The sequence below is a fragment of the Eutrigla gurnardus genome (assembly GCF_963514095.1).
Source record: "Eutrigla gurnardus genome assembly, chromosome: 8".
NCBI classification, from domain to species: domain Eukaryota; kingdom Metazoa; phylum Chordata; class Actinopteri; order Perciformes; family Triglidae; genus Eutrigla; species Eutrigla gurnardus.
The window spans coordinates 24,339,958-24,355,194 of NC_139922.1; the positions used below are offsets into that span (position 1 = coordinate 24,339,958).

The window sequence follows — 15,237 nt, forward strand, 5'->3', positions numbered from 1 at the left end:
TGTAGAGACAGACAGGTAACCAGTCTATCACAGGGAGACATGTAGAGACAGACAGGTAACCAGTCTATCACAGGGAGACATGTAGAGACAGACAGGTAACCAGTCTATCACAGGGCTGACATGTAGAGACAGACAGGTAACCAGTCTATCACAGGGAGACATGTAGAGACAGACAGGTAACCAGTCTATCACAGGGCTGACATGTAGAGACAGACAGGTAACCAGTCTTTCACAGGGAGACATGTAGAGACAGACAGGTAACCAGTCTATCACAGGGAGACATGTAGAGACAGACAGGTAACCAGTCTATCACAGGGCTGACATGTAGAGACAGACAGGTAACCAGTCTATCACGGGGCTGACATGTAGAGACAGACAGGTAACCAGTCTATCACAGGGCTGACATGTAGAGACAGACAGGTAACCAGTCTATCACAGGGCTGACATGTAGAGACAGACAGGTAACCAGTCTATCACAGGGAGACATGTAGAGACAGACAGGTAACCAGTCTATCACAGGGCTGACATGTAGAGACAGACAGGTAACCAGTCTATCACAGGGCTGACATGTAGAGACAGACAGGTAACAAGTCTATCACAGGGAGACATGTAGAGACAGACAGGTAACCAGTCTATCACAGGGCTGACATGTAGAGACAGACAGGTAACCAGTCTATCACAGGGAGACATGTAGAGACAGACAGGTAACCAGTCTATCACAGGGAGACATGTAGAGACAGACAGGTAACCAGTCTATCACAGGGCTGACATGTAGAGACAGACAGGTAACCAGTCTATCACAGGGAGACATGTAGAGACAGACAGGTAACCAGTCTATCACAGGGAGACATGTAGAGACAGACAGGTAACCAGTCTATCACAGGGCTGACATGTAGAGACAGACAGGTAACCAGTCTATCACGGGGCTGACATGTAGAGACAGACAGGTAACCAGTCTATCACAGGGCTGACATGTAGAGACAGACAGGTAACCAGTCTATCACAGGGCTGACATGTAGAGACAGACAGGTAACCAGTCTATCACAGGGAGACATGTAGAGACAGACAGGTAACCAGTCTATCACAGGGAGACATGTAGAGACAGACAGGTAACCAGTCTATCACATGGCTGACATGTAGAGACAGACAGGTAACCAGTCTATCACAGGGCTGACATGTAGAGACAGACAGGTAACCAGTCTATCACAGGGAGACATGTAGAGACAGACAGGTAACCAGTCTATCACAGGGCTGACATGTAGAGACAGACAGGTAACCAGTCTATCACAGGGAGACATGTAGAGACAGACAGGTAACCAGTCTATCACAGGGAGACATGTAGAGACAGACAGGTAACCAGTCTATCACAGGGAGACATGTAGAGACAGACAGGTAACCAGTCTATCACAGGGAGACATGTAGAGACAGACAACCATTCACACCTACGGGCAATTTAGAGTCATCAATGAACCTATCCCCATCCTGCATATCTTTGGACGAGAACCCGGAGAGAACCCACGCTTACACGGGGAGAACATGCAAACTCCAGACAGAGGGATCCAAAACCTGACCCGGGATTGGAACCCGGGACCCTCTCGCTGTGAGGGGACAGTGCTACCCACTACACCACCGTGCAGCCCCAGAAACGCTCATCAGTTTATAGCTGTCAAAGTTTTTTATTGTTCAACAGACTTATCATTAATAAAATCAGAGACATTTTTATGAATAATAACCTTGTATCTCCGACACTTCCGTCTGGAAATCAAACGCACATCAAACACCAACCTTCACTCACTGACAGGAAATACATATCGACATGTCTTTTCAAAATAAAATAAAACTGAAAAACATTCAGCTGAACGTTGAAGCTTGTTGTAAAACAAATAAAATCAGTTCAAGAATGACTTTTAAATAAAATAAAGATAATAATATTATAACGTTCAGCTGACCTTGTTATTAAAGCAACAAGGACAACAAACAGAAATTATATATAGAAAATTAAACGTTTTAAATTCAACTGTAAATGCTGGAGCTGCTGTTTGTGGGCGTGGCCTCTGCAGGAATGAGTTAAAAACCATGAGTCAGCATTCTTCCACTTCCTGTTCATGAGAATCACGTGGCCGCGGTGTCGTAGCTTCTCGTTAGCACCTGGTTGTTCATCAGTGAGGAGCATCTCATGGAAGCATCCTATTGGCTGTTTGTGGAAGGAACTCTTTCTGTTAATCAATAATATTGATTTGATGAGACCTGATCAACATGTTTGGCAGAGATCTGCAGTTAAAAAGTAAAAACTTTGCTTCTTCATTTCCTCCTCTTCCTCTCCTCCTCCTCTTCCTCTCCTCCTTCTCCTCCCCTCAGCTCCATGGAGGGATCTCCTCTCCAAACTTGGCGTGGTGAGCAGCGTTTTTAACTTCAAACAGAATCTGAACAACAAGGTTTATAAATATGTAAATTAAAAGATAGTAATACTAATTATATAAATATTATATTAATAGTAATGATTAGCATAATAATAGTACAGAGCTCACCTGGTTGTGGACGTAGGCCTCACACAGGTAACACCACACAGACAGGTCACAGAAGCTCAGCACCATCGGGTGTTCAGACACGACGCCGTGACTCACCATGTGCTCATTTACATAACGACCACAGAGCACCTGAGACAGGAAGAACAGCGGTCACATGACATCATCAACAGGTGAGGCGTTGGTGAGCGATGGACAGCTGAGACAACTCACCTGGTAGCAGGTGAGACAGGTCCAGTTCTCGGCCTCGGAGCCGCAGTCCTGACACACCTGGAAGACATCTATACCTGAGGGGGGGAGGGGCTTAACTGCATCCAGGTGAGGACACCAGGACAGAGGATCCACCACGTACAGAGGGGTCTGCAGAGAGACAGGGGGGGGACAGACAGGTGAGTGACGTGAAGACAGAGACAGACAGGTGAGTGACGTGAAGACAGAGAGACAGACAGATGAGTGATATGAAGACAGAGAGACAGACAGGTGAGTGACGTGAAGACAGAGAGACAGACAGGTGAGTGACGTGAAGACAGAGAGACAGACAGGTGAGTGACGTGAAGACAGAGACAGACAGGTGAGTGATGTGAAGACAGAGACAGACAGGTGAGTGTTGTGAAGACAGAGAGACAGACAGTGATATGAAGACAGAGAGACAGACAGGTGAGTGACGTGAAGACAGAGAGACAGACAAGTGAGTGACATGAAGACAGAGAGACAGACAGGTGAGTCACGTGAAGACAGACAGGTGATGTCCTCACGTCCGTCTGTCCTCCACACGTCAGCTCCAGAGACGTCTCAGGTTTTGACCAACCACACGCCCCCTCCGTCTCAGGCTCCGCTCCACCAGCAGCCTCATCTCCAGGGGCAACCGACTGTGGCGCTGCCACGGCAACAGCCTGCGAAGGGTAAAGCGTTAATGAAACAGAGGCTCTCAGGGTTTCTACTTCAGATCCAGATCAATCTGGTTTGGAAGAGGAAGTCAGGTTGATGTTCAGCTGCTGCAGCTTTGACTGGAAGGAGTCACATGACCATCAGTCACATGACCATCACCGTCCTCCAGAGAAGGTCCCGGTACGGAACTTGAAGTACTAGTGGGGATATGGACTCGGTGAACATCCACCCAGGAAAGCGGCACTCACACCTCACACTTGTTTTTTGTTTTTTTTCGCCCTTTCTTTCGCTTTTTACTTCATCAGCGATTTTCCTTCTTTTGACAAATGTACTTATTGTAAGTCGCTTTGGACAAAAGCATCTGCTAAATGCCCTAAATGTAAATCAATTTCTAATACTAAACCATCAGACTTCCTGCTTACCTGGGTCCTCTCTGCTGATTGGCTCTGCTCAGGTATCACTTCTCTATCACAGGTACCCTCTTCCTGGCTGAGGCGGACCTTTGGCCTGGCCCCGCCCACCTCAGTGGACGTCGCAGTCGTGTTATTGGATGATGTTTCACTGATGCCCAAACTGGCCAATCCCAGAGTGAGCTGCTCCAGACCGCGCTCCATCTGGATGAAAACCACACAATTAAAGACACAAATGAAGATTTTTAAATTCAGATTTTTTTAATCTTGCACTCTGACTGACATTTACCAGTGTGTCCTCCGGTCCTGTAGAGGGCAGCGGGGGTTCGTTTGTGCTGCTCTGCTGCGACTTCCGGCCTTTACCTTTAGAACTCCGTTTCCCACGATGCTTCAGGGAAGGCAGGGCTGCCCGGACCGACTCTGGGACTGAAAGAAACGCCAGGAAGTTATTAAGATGAGAGCAGCAGGAGCAGGTGACATACGACAGAACAAATGTTGTACTGACTGCAGATCCTCAGCGACCTCCAGTAGGGGGCGTGGTGTCGGATGACCTCATTGATCGTTGCCACAGCGCTGTGATGAGGAGGGGGCAGGGGCTTCGCCAAGGAAGGAGGTGGGTCTCCTAGTAACACGCTGGTGCATGACGCCATGGAGTCAGAGATGGATGTCAAGTTATAACCTCCCTGAGAGAGAGGGAGAGAGAGAGAGAGAGCCTGCTGGGTACACAACACCTTGGACAAGATTTTGTAGTCCATGTAGAGCAGAGCTACTGGACACCAGTTCTTTATCTCCTGTAGATCCCCTTTCTTGTGAGGACTGCTCTCCTGCAGCTCAGAGGTAATCAACCTTTGATAAAACTCTCTCGGAGAACGATTAACATGTGTATTGTAGGCACGGATGTTTTATTTCATCCTTCCCTCTACCCCACCACTGTTGATAAGAAGTGTATTCAGATTTTGTCTCTGAATAGTTATTCCAATACTAAGTAAAAGCATTCTTAAAAAGCAGCGCCTGCAGCTCCGCTACTGTCTTGTCACCTTCCTGACTCACCGTACCCTCCGTGACCTCACCTTGCTGATCACTGTCAGCCCTGTTTACAGAGGCTTACAGAGGCTCCGCTGCTGGCTCCGCCCCCGGGTACGCCGCCGCCCCACCCCGGTTTCCCCTGGCTCTTTTTTAAAATTATTTTTATTATACAGAGGAAATTGGGGGAGAGAGAGACCACCGGGTCGAGGACGTTAGGCCTCAGTACATGGGGCGGCTGCCCTTAACCACTGCGTCACCGGCCGCCCCGACCAGCCCTTTTTCTAACAGCTGATTCTTCAGGATTGGGGGCACATTAGAGATGATTACTTATTTGGCAGGATTAACTAGTGAGGACACAGGGTGAAAAAGCATTTTATCACTATACCGCTCCCCAGCAGCTGGTTTACTTTGTCTGTACTGTCCAGAAAAAACACCACAGCGCTGCGCTTTCATAGCCCACAGCCTCACCTCCACTGAGGCTCCACCTCAGCTTGTGCAAGTGTGTGTGTGTGTTTGTGTATGTGTGTGTGTGTGTGTGTTTACCTCCAGTATGAGTAGGACCCGCCCCCCAGCCAGTGACATCAGCAGGTATGTGAGATGGGCAAATCCCTCCGGGGTCACATGATACCCTCCCAGTGGATCTCCCCGAGCTGCATCGAAGCCGGCCGACACCAGGATCAGACCGGGGTTGAACTGGAGAGGGGATGTGGATCTGGTTATTAAGGATCACCAGCAGGGACAGGTGCTGGACCAGAAGCAGTGAAGTGTGTGTAAGTGTGTGTAAGTGTGTGTGTGTCGTTACCTCGGTGGCGATCGGCATGACAACCCTGTGAAAGGCAGCAAGGTAGTCCGAGTCTCCCATCTGCCCACCGCTCCACGCCACGTTGACATTAAACCCTGCCCCCTTGGACACACCCACCATTTTGGGGGCAGCGTCCTCTGAAGATGGGAAGAACGTCCCGTTGTCATAGCGATGAAGAGAGATGTACAAGACGCTGGAAACAAAAAAACCCCAAAAAAACTACAGTTCACTTCACAGGACTACAGTTCAATTCACAGGACTACAGTTCACTTTCCTTCACACTCCTCACCTGTCATCGTCCTCAAACATGTGCTGCGTCCCGTTGCCATGGTGAACGTCCCAGTCAAGGATGAGGACTCGCAGCGGTGCATCATGGGATATTGTCTGGGCGTGGCGAGCAGTAAGCGCTACCGTGTTGAAGAAACAGAATCCACACGGAGAATCTCTCTCAGCGTGATGACCCGGAGGACGGACGATCGCCACGCCATTATTCACCTGGACAGTACAAATACTACATTATCACCTGGACTACAAATACTACATTATCACCTGGACTACAAATACTACATTATCACCTGGACTACAAATACTACATTATCACCTGGACTACAAATACTACATTATCACCTGGACAGACAGTACAAATACTACAGTCTCACCTGGACAGGCAGTACAAATACAACAGTCTCACCTGGACAGGCAGTACAAATACAACAGTCTCACCTGGACAGACTACTACTAGTGGACATTATTTGGGTGAGGGTTACCTGTGTGTGTGCCACCTAAGTGAGGGTTACCTATGTTACCTGGGTGAGGGTTACCTGTGTTACGTGTTACCTGGGTGAGGGTTACCTGTGTTACCTGGGTGAGGGTTACCTATGTTACCTGGGTGAGGGTTACCTGTGTTACCCGGGTGAGGGTTACCTGTCCGGAGAGGATCCCCTCCACAGCGGTGAAGCAGCCCCCGGCAGCGAGCCGGGCCGACAGGAAGCTCTGGTTGTTGATGAAGATGGAGTTGAACTCTCGTCCCAGACGGTGCAGGTCTCTGGTCTTCATTACCGCTGTAGACCGCATCTGCTCAATGTGCTGGACACTGGGACACACACACACACACACACACACACACACACACACACACACACACACACACACACACACACACACACACACACACACACACACACACACACACACGTTAGAGGAGACCTGGAGGGATTATGTTTGTATCTGGTTACCATGACTACCTGTGACAGCGGGACAACTCCTCCTCTGTTGCTACTCGAGCTGGTATCCGTTGGCAACGATCGACCAATCCCAGCTGCTGATGTTTGGAGAAGATTTTAAAGATTCTCTGAGGCTGTTCAGGGTGATGTCTGCAGAGTGAGACAGTTACATGTAAATATATATATATGTGTGTGTGTATATATATATATATATATATACATATATATATATATATGTATATATATATATTCATATACACAGGTATGTGTAGGACGAGCAGATGAGGTAACTCACCTGTCCCACATGTTCAGGTGCTCCATCATCCTCTCGTCATAAACCAGACCTGTTGTCGTGGCAACAGAGGGAGCCTGGTTCGTCTGCTTTGTGCTCTGCTGATTGGTTGTTGCTCTCATGACTCCGCCCTCAGCCAATGGGCCGCCTTCTGAAAGAGGAGGGTTCAGGGAGAGGAAGTCAGGGCTTCATATCATCAGGGCTCAATAGCAGGACCTGGTCTGGACCTGGACCTGGTCTAGACCAGCGAGCTGCTTCACCATCATCAGGATCTGGTTCATTTCCCTGAGGCATCAGCAGGAAGTCAGAGTCTCCACTTATTCTGAGATTATTGGGTTCTATTTTTTATTTGAAATTTGCATTTTCTTCTTAAAGTGATGAGGCGACAGCCAGGAGTTTCCCGTCATGCCACGGGGCTTGCAGTCGGCTCTAAAAACTGCGCCCACCTTGATCTCGTGAGATCATCGTCGCCCACGTGTTCATAACATCAGAGCAAGTTGGGATCAAGTCGGACACACAACTACCCAGCATGCATTGTGCGGCAATCGGTTCTACGCAGGCCGGGCTCATCTCCAAAGAGCCTATTCAACGGTTGAACTGGTGACCAGGTGAGTGTGAGGTGTGTCTCAGGTACATGAGGGGTCTCACCTAGAGTCTGCAGAGAGGCCCAGTAGGGGTACAGGGCTGAGAGGGTCTGGGAAATGGACTGGAGACCACTGGGAGAGACACAGAGGAAGAGTTACTATCAGCTGGTGGTCCTGAGGGACTCAGGTGGGTCTCAGGTGTTCCTCATATCACCTGTCAGATGGAGCGGTGGGAGGAGTCAGAGGAGGACAGGCTCCTCCCAGCAGAGCTCTGATACAGGCTGCAGCTCCCTCTGCTGTCGACTGAAGGTTATAACCGCCCTGAACACACACACACACACATAAATTAATCAATCCATCCCCTCCCCTCCCCCGATCTTACCAGATGATGAACAGTGTTTTACCTCCAGAGACAGAACAAGTCTACCTTCAGCCAAACTCATCAGCATATGAGTGAGAATGTGGAAACACTGAGGGCTGACACACATCTCCCCCTGGACACACACACACACACACACACACACACACACACACGCACACACACACACACGCACACACACACACACACAATGAGATATTAGAAATTACATAAAGACATTTAAATTAACCTCACTGATCTCAGGACTGTGGAGTTTTTACCTTCTGATCTCCGACTGCAGCATCAAATCCAGCAGAGACTAGAACAAGCTGAGGCTGAAACTGAACAAACACACACACACACACACACACACACACACACACACACACACACACACACACACACACACACACATGGGGGTGAGACCTGGTTGGGGGTCAGAGTCTGGTTCAGACTAGACTGGTTCAGGCTCGTTGGAGATGAGCCAGGTCGGCTCTGAATCAATTAGCGGTGATCGCCACACAATGCATGCTGGGTAGATTTGTGTTGATCCCCAACTTGCTCTGACATCATGCACACGTGGGCCGCTAGGCATGATGGGAAACGCCTGGCTGATGCTCATCGAAGAGCAGCTTTTAGTCCATCTCCAACGAGCCTGATGTGTGTGTGTGTGTGTGTGTGTTACCTCGGAGGCTACAGGCAGCAGCAGCTGTTGAAACGCTGCCATGTAATCGGCGTCTGACATCCCAGTCTGAGGACCAACAAGAGTTCAGAGTTGATGAGTGCAGCTCAGTGCCGCCCCCTAGTGGTGTGTAGTAATATCATTTAGTTTCTATTTGAGCCAATAAACAAGTAAACGAGCGTGTGTTAACCATCCAGTCAGAGTGACTGATGGTTACCGTGGTCACCACACAGACTGTAGATACACAGACGTCGTCTTCATGGGGCCCCCCAGAAGCCACGCCCCTTAATCACACCATCCTTTAAGCCTTGATATCATTTAAACAGATGAGTTGAATAAAAGTACAGCTGATCTGGTTTTTCTGTCAACATGTTGTTTAACATAGAGGTCTATGGGGACCGGATTCCTGCTAGAGCCCCCCGGTGGACTTTGGAGGAACTACAGGTTGATGGTTCTGACCTGGTTCCACGGCAGGTTGATGGTTCTGCCTTCAGCTCGGCCGCTGCCAACAAACCCACTGTCAGACTCTGGAAGGTGGGGCCAGAAAGACCCCCGCTCATACCTGTGGACACTGAAGTACAAGACACTAACACACACACACACACACACACAGACACACACACACACACACACACACACACACACACACACACGAGTGGATTTCATCTTTGTCGTCTTTGTAAAGACAATATAAGGAGGACTGTGAATCAGGACTTTACCTGGGGTCTTCCTGGAACTGGTACTGGATGCCCTGACCATGATGAACATCCCAGTCCACTATCAAGACCCTGAAACACACACACACACACACACACACACACACACACACACACACACACACACACAGTGTAAATCAGTCCAGATCAGATGAGATCATACCTTACAGAGCCACTAGAACCTAATACCCCACAAGAACACAGCGCCCCCAGAATGCAGGGTTACTGGTGCTTCCTAGAGTCTCTAAAAGTAGACTGGGAGCCAGAGCCTTCAGCTATCAGGCTCCCCTCCTGTGGAACCAGAGCCCAGTTTCAGTACAGGAGCCAGACCCCCTCCCCACATTTACAAGTAGGGTTAAGACGTTCCTCTCTGAGAAGCCTTATACTTAGGACTGGCTCAGGCTAGTCTTGGACCAGCCCTTAATTAAGCTGCTTCCTCTCCATCTGGATCCTTCATGACTGGGTAATGTTGTGACTAACAGGACTTCTTCCCAGGAGTCTTTGTGCTTTCTATCCTCTCCATGTTTCCATGGCAACACCAGGACCGGCTGAACGTTGCACAGATAAACAATGTCAGACCATCGGCCAATCAGAGGGGAGGACTAATCAGACACACATCCCGTGGACGTGGTGCTGCACAACAATATTATGATCCCTCAATGGCTTCCCACCCAGCATCACTAAGCGTTACACAGAGATTCCACCACATCACAGGCAAATGTTGCTGATACAACCACACACACACACACACACACACACACACACACACACACTCACACACACACACACACACACACACACACACACACACACACACACACACACACTCACACACACACACACACACACACACACACATACCTGCGGACTGAGTGTCTGGTCTGAGCGTAACGAGCTGCGATCGCCACGTTGTTGAAAACACAGAAACCGTTTGCCTCGTTAGACTGAGCATGATGACCTGGAGGTCTGGCAGAGAGACAGGCAGAGAGAGAGAGACAGGCAGACCATGAAAAGCTACAGTTGTTGTTGTTGACTAGGAGCAACTGAACGCACCATGAGAAGCTACAGTTGTTGTTGACGAAGAGCACCTGAATGCACCAAGAGAAGCTACAGTTCTTGTGGACGAGGAGCACCTGAACGCATCATGAGAAGCTACAATTGTTGTTGACGAAGAGCACCTGAACCCACCATGAGAAGCTACAGTTGTTGTTGATGAAGAGCACCTAAACGCACCACGAGAAGCTACAGTTGTTGTTGACGAAGAGCACCTGAACGCACCACGAGAAGCTACAGTTGTTGTTGAAGAGCACCTGAACGCACCACGAGAAGCTACAGTTGTTGTTGACGAAGAGCACCTGAACACACCATGAGAAGCCACAGTTGTTGTTGATGAAGAGCACCTGAACGCACCATGAGAAGCTACAGTTGTTGATGATGAAGAGCACCTGAACGCACCATGAGAAGCTACAGTTGTTGTTGACGAAGAGCACCTGAATGCACCAAGAGAAGCTACAGTTCTTGTGGACGAGGAGCACCTGAACGCATCATGAGAAGCTACAACTGTTGTTGACGAAGAGCACCTGAACGCACCATGAGAAGCTACAGTTGTTGTTGATGAAGAGCACCTAAACGCACCACGAGAAGCTACAGTTGTTGTTGACGAAGAGCACCTGAACGCAGCACGAGAAGCTACAGTTGTTGTTGAAGAGCACCTGAACGCACCACGAGAAGCTACATTTGTTGTTGACGAAGAGCACCTGAACACACCATGAGAAGCCACAGTTGTTGTTGATGAAGAGCACCTGAACGCACCATGAGAAGCTACAGTTGTTGTTGACAAAGAGCACCTGAACGCACCATGAGAAGCTACAGTTGTTGTTGAAGAGCACCTGAACGCACCACGAGAAGCTACAGTTGTTGTTGATGAAGAGCACCTGAACGCACCATGAGAAGCTACAGTTGTTGTTGACGAAGAGCACCTGAACGCACCACGAGAAGCTACAGTTGTTGTTGAAGAGCACCTGAACGCACCACGAGAAGCTACATTTGTTGTTGACGAAGAGCACCTGAACACACCATGAGAAGCCACAGTTGTTGATGAAGAGCACCTGAACGCACCATGGGGAACTTCAGTTGTTGTTGATGAAGAGCACCTGAACGCACCATGAGAAGCTACAGTTGTTGTTGATGAAGAGCACCTGAACGCACCATGAGAAGCTACAGTTGTTGTTGACGAAGAGCACCTGAACGCACCACGAGAAGCTACATTTGTTGTTACCTGATGACAGCGAATCCGTTCCTGAGCTCAGACGTCATCACCTGATCAACCAGCTGGAGGACTGAACCCACCGCGGACACACACACCTGGTAGGACTCCTGACACACACACACACACACATTTATTTATAGGATGTGTGTGTGCGTGTGTACATGTGTGTGTGTTTACATGTGTGTGTACATGTGTGTATGTGAATGTGTATGTGTGTATGTGTGTGTTTACATGTGTGTGTACATGTGTGTACATGTGTGTATGTGTGTTTACATGTGTGTGTATGTGTGTACATGTGTGTGTGCTCTTACAGGATGAAGGTAAACAGAGTCATATTTCTCAGAGAGACTCTGAAGTTCAATTTCTGTCATCGTCTGAGTCGATTTCATCAAATCCACATAATGTTTCCTACAGTAGAGTTCAGTAGAGAGCAGAAGAGAGCAGAAGAGAACAGTAGAGTTCAATAGAACAGTAGAGTTCAGTAGAGAACAGTAGAGTTCAGTAGAGAACAGTAGACAACAGAAGAGAACAGTAGAGTTCAGTAGAGAACAGTAGAGAGCAGAAGAGAACAGTAGAGTTCAGTAGAGAACAGTGATGTCATTAAAGTGTTTGTTGACTCACATGTGAGCAAGCAGCAGTTCTTCTTCTGTAGCTTCTCTGGGCTGAAACAGACACAAAGATGAGACACAGCGTCCCCTTCAGGTACATCACGTCTAAATTACAGGCTGGGGGGTAAGTGGACACGCTTGTGTATGCAGGACGTGTGTGATGTCATGACAGTGATGTCACATTACAGTGATGTCACATGACAGGAAGGACTCTGGTGAACCTGGATGTGCAGTTCCTGTCCTCTGAACCAGCTCATATTAAATCTTCTGTCACTAGTGGGACATGTGAACTCTCAGGTGCTCTATTGTGAAACAGTCAAACAGGAAGTTGAAGGTGACAGACCTCCACTCTGACACAGTGAGACAGCAGGTCCTGTCTGTCCAGCTCCTCCATGATGGACGTCACTCGGTCCGGTCTCTCTGGATGACTAGACGACATCACAGGGATCACTTCTGTATGTATGTATGTATGTATGTATGTGTGCGTGTGTGTATATATATATATATACTGTATATGTGTGTGTGTATATATATATATATATATACTGTATATGTGTGTGTGTATATATATATATATATATAAGTAAATATACCAGTTACCTGGAGTCCCACAGGTTCTTATGATGAGTGAAGATCTCAGAGTAAACAAGACCAGTTCCTCTGGCTGCTGACCTGCTGGACACTTCCTGAACACACATAGTACACACACATAGTACACACAATAACAAACAGTAACATAGCAACACATTCTGCGTACTGTGTGTACTAATAGACCTATAGAATAATGTACCTGCATTGTGTACAGATGGTATCAATAGAGGAGAGTATCACTCTGCCTGGTGCTGATGTCTGTGTACTATGTACTGCATGTACTGTGTGTACTCTATATTGTGTGTACTCTGTGTACTAAGTCTCACCAGTGTCTGCAGTCGTTGGTTCAGCTCCTCGTCCTCCCCTCTGCTCCTCTCCATCCTTCCTCTCCTCTTCGCCTCCTGCAGAGCGCCCCCTCCTCTCCTCTCCTCCTTCCCTGTCCTCTCCTCCTTTCCTTTACTGCTGCTCTGAAATCACAGAGAGCAGAAGTGAAAATAGAACAGGAAGTGGACCTGCGGTCACACTCAAGGTGGACTCAGGTAGATGATTGACAGTTTATATATCAGTAAACCAGTCAGGAGGCGTTCAAGATCTCTGAAATGGTGGTTACGGCGGTGAGGCGTTCAGGTAACCAACACGTCTGGTACACCTGTTGGTGTCTGGTACACCTGTTGGTGTCTGGTACACCTGTTGGTCTCTGGTACACCTGTTGGTCTCTGGTAACACCTGTTGGTCTCTGGTACACCTGGTGGTGTCTGGGACAGGAAGCTGAGGTCGTCTCATTCAACAGAACACTAACAAACATCTGCTTCACACGGATACTCAGGACATCTGTTCTGATGTGTTACCATGGAGATGGCACAACATCCTCCGACCAAACGAGGCAGCTGACCCACCTGAGGAGACAGGCGAGGAGATCTTCGGACTGACTTCAGACCAGGACCTGGAGAATCTGATCCTGACTGCATCTCTGATCCACCTGAAAAAAAAACAACAAGAAGCTGCTCAGCTCTCTAACACACGATCATAATCAATCTGCTGATCAGTAACTGATCAATCATCCCCGCGGACTCAAACAGATCCAGCTCATTGACACAGATGAGGACGGGAGACACAACACGATGTTCTCACGTCTCTCTCCGTCACCAGACTCCTGCTAGAAAACCAGCGGTTTAAGAGTCTGATCTGGGTTTGATCTGCTGAACCTCACTTAAGTCCAGGACCAAGACCAGAAACAGGACCCGTGTTAGTGCTAGTATTACGGTGTTAGTGTACCAGGTCTCAGACAGACAGACATGCAGGCAGACAGACAGACAGACAGACAGACAGCGACCATTCGCTAATGTAATGTTACAGACTAGTTGAAAGCTCACTGACGGATACAACCGTCCGCTTTCAGTGTCGGAACGACGACAGACAGGTAGAAACCACTACCGGGTCTCAGGCAGACAGACGGACGAACAGACAGACAGACAGACATAACAACAACAATAAAGCATGAAATCACCCAGACTCACTTCTTCTGTTTCTCTTCTTTCTGTTTCTCTCGGAGCGCCAACTGAGCTGTCGCGGGAGTGTGACGTCACTACGAAACGCTTCGACGTTTTGACGAGGGCTCTATAAATAACCTTATTTAGCCTCTTTATTGTTATTATCAACCTCCCCAGATATGCTCGTTCACAGGTTAAACCTTTACTGAAGACCAGGAGAGATGGAGATTAGAACAGACTCAGAGATGGAGAACCATGGAGAACCGACTCAGAGATGGAGAACCATGGAGAACCGGCTCAGAGATGGAGAACCGGTTTAGAGATGGAGAACAGGCTCAGAGATGGAGAACCGACTCAGAGATGGAGAACCATGGAGAACCGGCTCAGAGATGGAGAACCGGTTTAGAGATGGAGAACAGGCTCAGAGATGGAGAACCATGGAGAACCATGGAGAACCGGCTCAGAGATGGAGAACCGGCTCAGAGATGAAGAACCATGATGGAGAACCAGCTTAGAGATGCAGAACCATGGAGAACCGGCTCAGAAATGGAGAACCCTCTCAGGGTGGAACCGGCTGAGATGGGGATTTATGAGACAAATCTTCACTTATTTTCCCAAAGTATTTACAAGTGATATATTCATCTATGAATCAGGTCAGATTGTGTGTTTTTGGTGATATTTTAATTTATTTGTAAAACAACTTTGGACAAATATGTTAACTTTTTAATAATTGTTTATACTTTTTGGGAAATTCCATATACATAAAAGCGTGA

At 48.2% G+C, this 15,237-nt stretch overlaps 1 protein-coding gene across 4 annotated transcripts; it reads right to left on the reverse strand.

Annotated features, from left to right (window-relative positions):
* Positions 1 to 1,662: 1,662 nt before the first annotated feature.
* Positions 1,663 to 14,534, reverse strand: hdac6 (histone deacetylase 6). Of its 4 annotated transcripts, XM_084014906.1 has the most exons (29): positions 14,492 to 14,534; positions 13,871 to 13,953; positions 13,301 to 13,441; positions 12,984 to 13,069; positions 12,727 to 12,811; positions 12,397 to 12,437; positions 12,087 to 12,183; positions 11,785 to 11,882; positions 10,368 to 10,472; positions 9,510 to 9,578; positions 9,250 to 9,376; positions 8,794 to 8,859; positions 8,390 to 8,449; positions 8,155 to 8,244; positions 7,965 to 8,071; positions 7,815 to 7,882; positions 7,170 to 7,317; positions 6,896 to 7,024; positions 6,576 to 6,744; positions 5,941 to 6,146; positions 5,652 to 5,844; positions 5,393 to 5,542; positions 4,329 to 4,506; positions 4,107 to 4,249; positions 3,836 to 4,027; positions 3,281 to 3,418; positions 2,739 to 2,885; positions 2,529 to 2,657; positions 1,663 to 2,423 (listed from the first exon to the last, which is right to left on the reverse strand). In XM_084014906.1, exons 2-29 carry the CDS (start codon positions 13,940 to 13,942, stop codon positions 2,355 to 2,357), a joined length of 3,303 nt encoding a protein of 1,100 aa, XP_083871032.1. In that variant the 5' UTR covers positions 13,943 to 13,953; positions 14,492 to 14,534; the 3' UTR covers positions 1,663 to 2,354. The 4 variants fall into 4 exon arrangements, with proteins under 4 accessions (XP_083871032.1, XP_083871031.1, XP_083871030.1 ...); XM_084014905.1 differs by lacking the exon at positions 14,492 to 14,534 and having other exon boundaries at positions 3,836 to 4,021; positions 4,113 to 4,249; XM_084014904.1 differs by lacking the exon at positions 14,492 to 14,534 and having other exon boundaries at positions 4,113 to 4,249.
* Between the last annotated feature and the right edge of the window lie 703 nt (positions 14,535 to 15,237).

Excerpts from the sequence above, each read along its gene's own strand:
- hdac6 (XM_084014906.1), bottom strand. The coding sequence starts at position 13,942 with ATGCAGTCAGGATCAGATTCTCCAGGTCCTGGTCTGAAGTCAGTCCGA. Across the intron at positions 7,318-7,814 it reads GGCCTCTCTGCAGACTCTAG|AAGGCGGCCCATTGGCTGAG; the intron begins GTGAGACCCCTC and ends CTCCTCTTTCAG. Across the intron at positions 2,424-2,528 it reads AGGCCTACGTCCACAACCAG|ATTCTGTTTGAAGTTAAAAA; the intron begins GTGAGCTCTGTA and ends CTTGTTGTTCAG.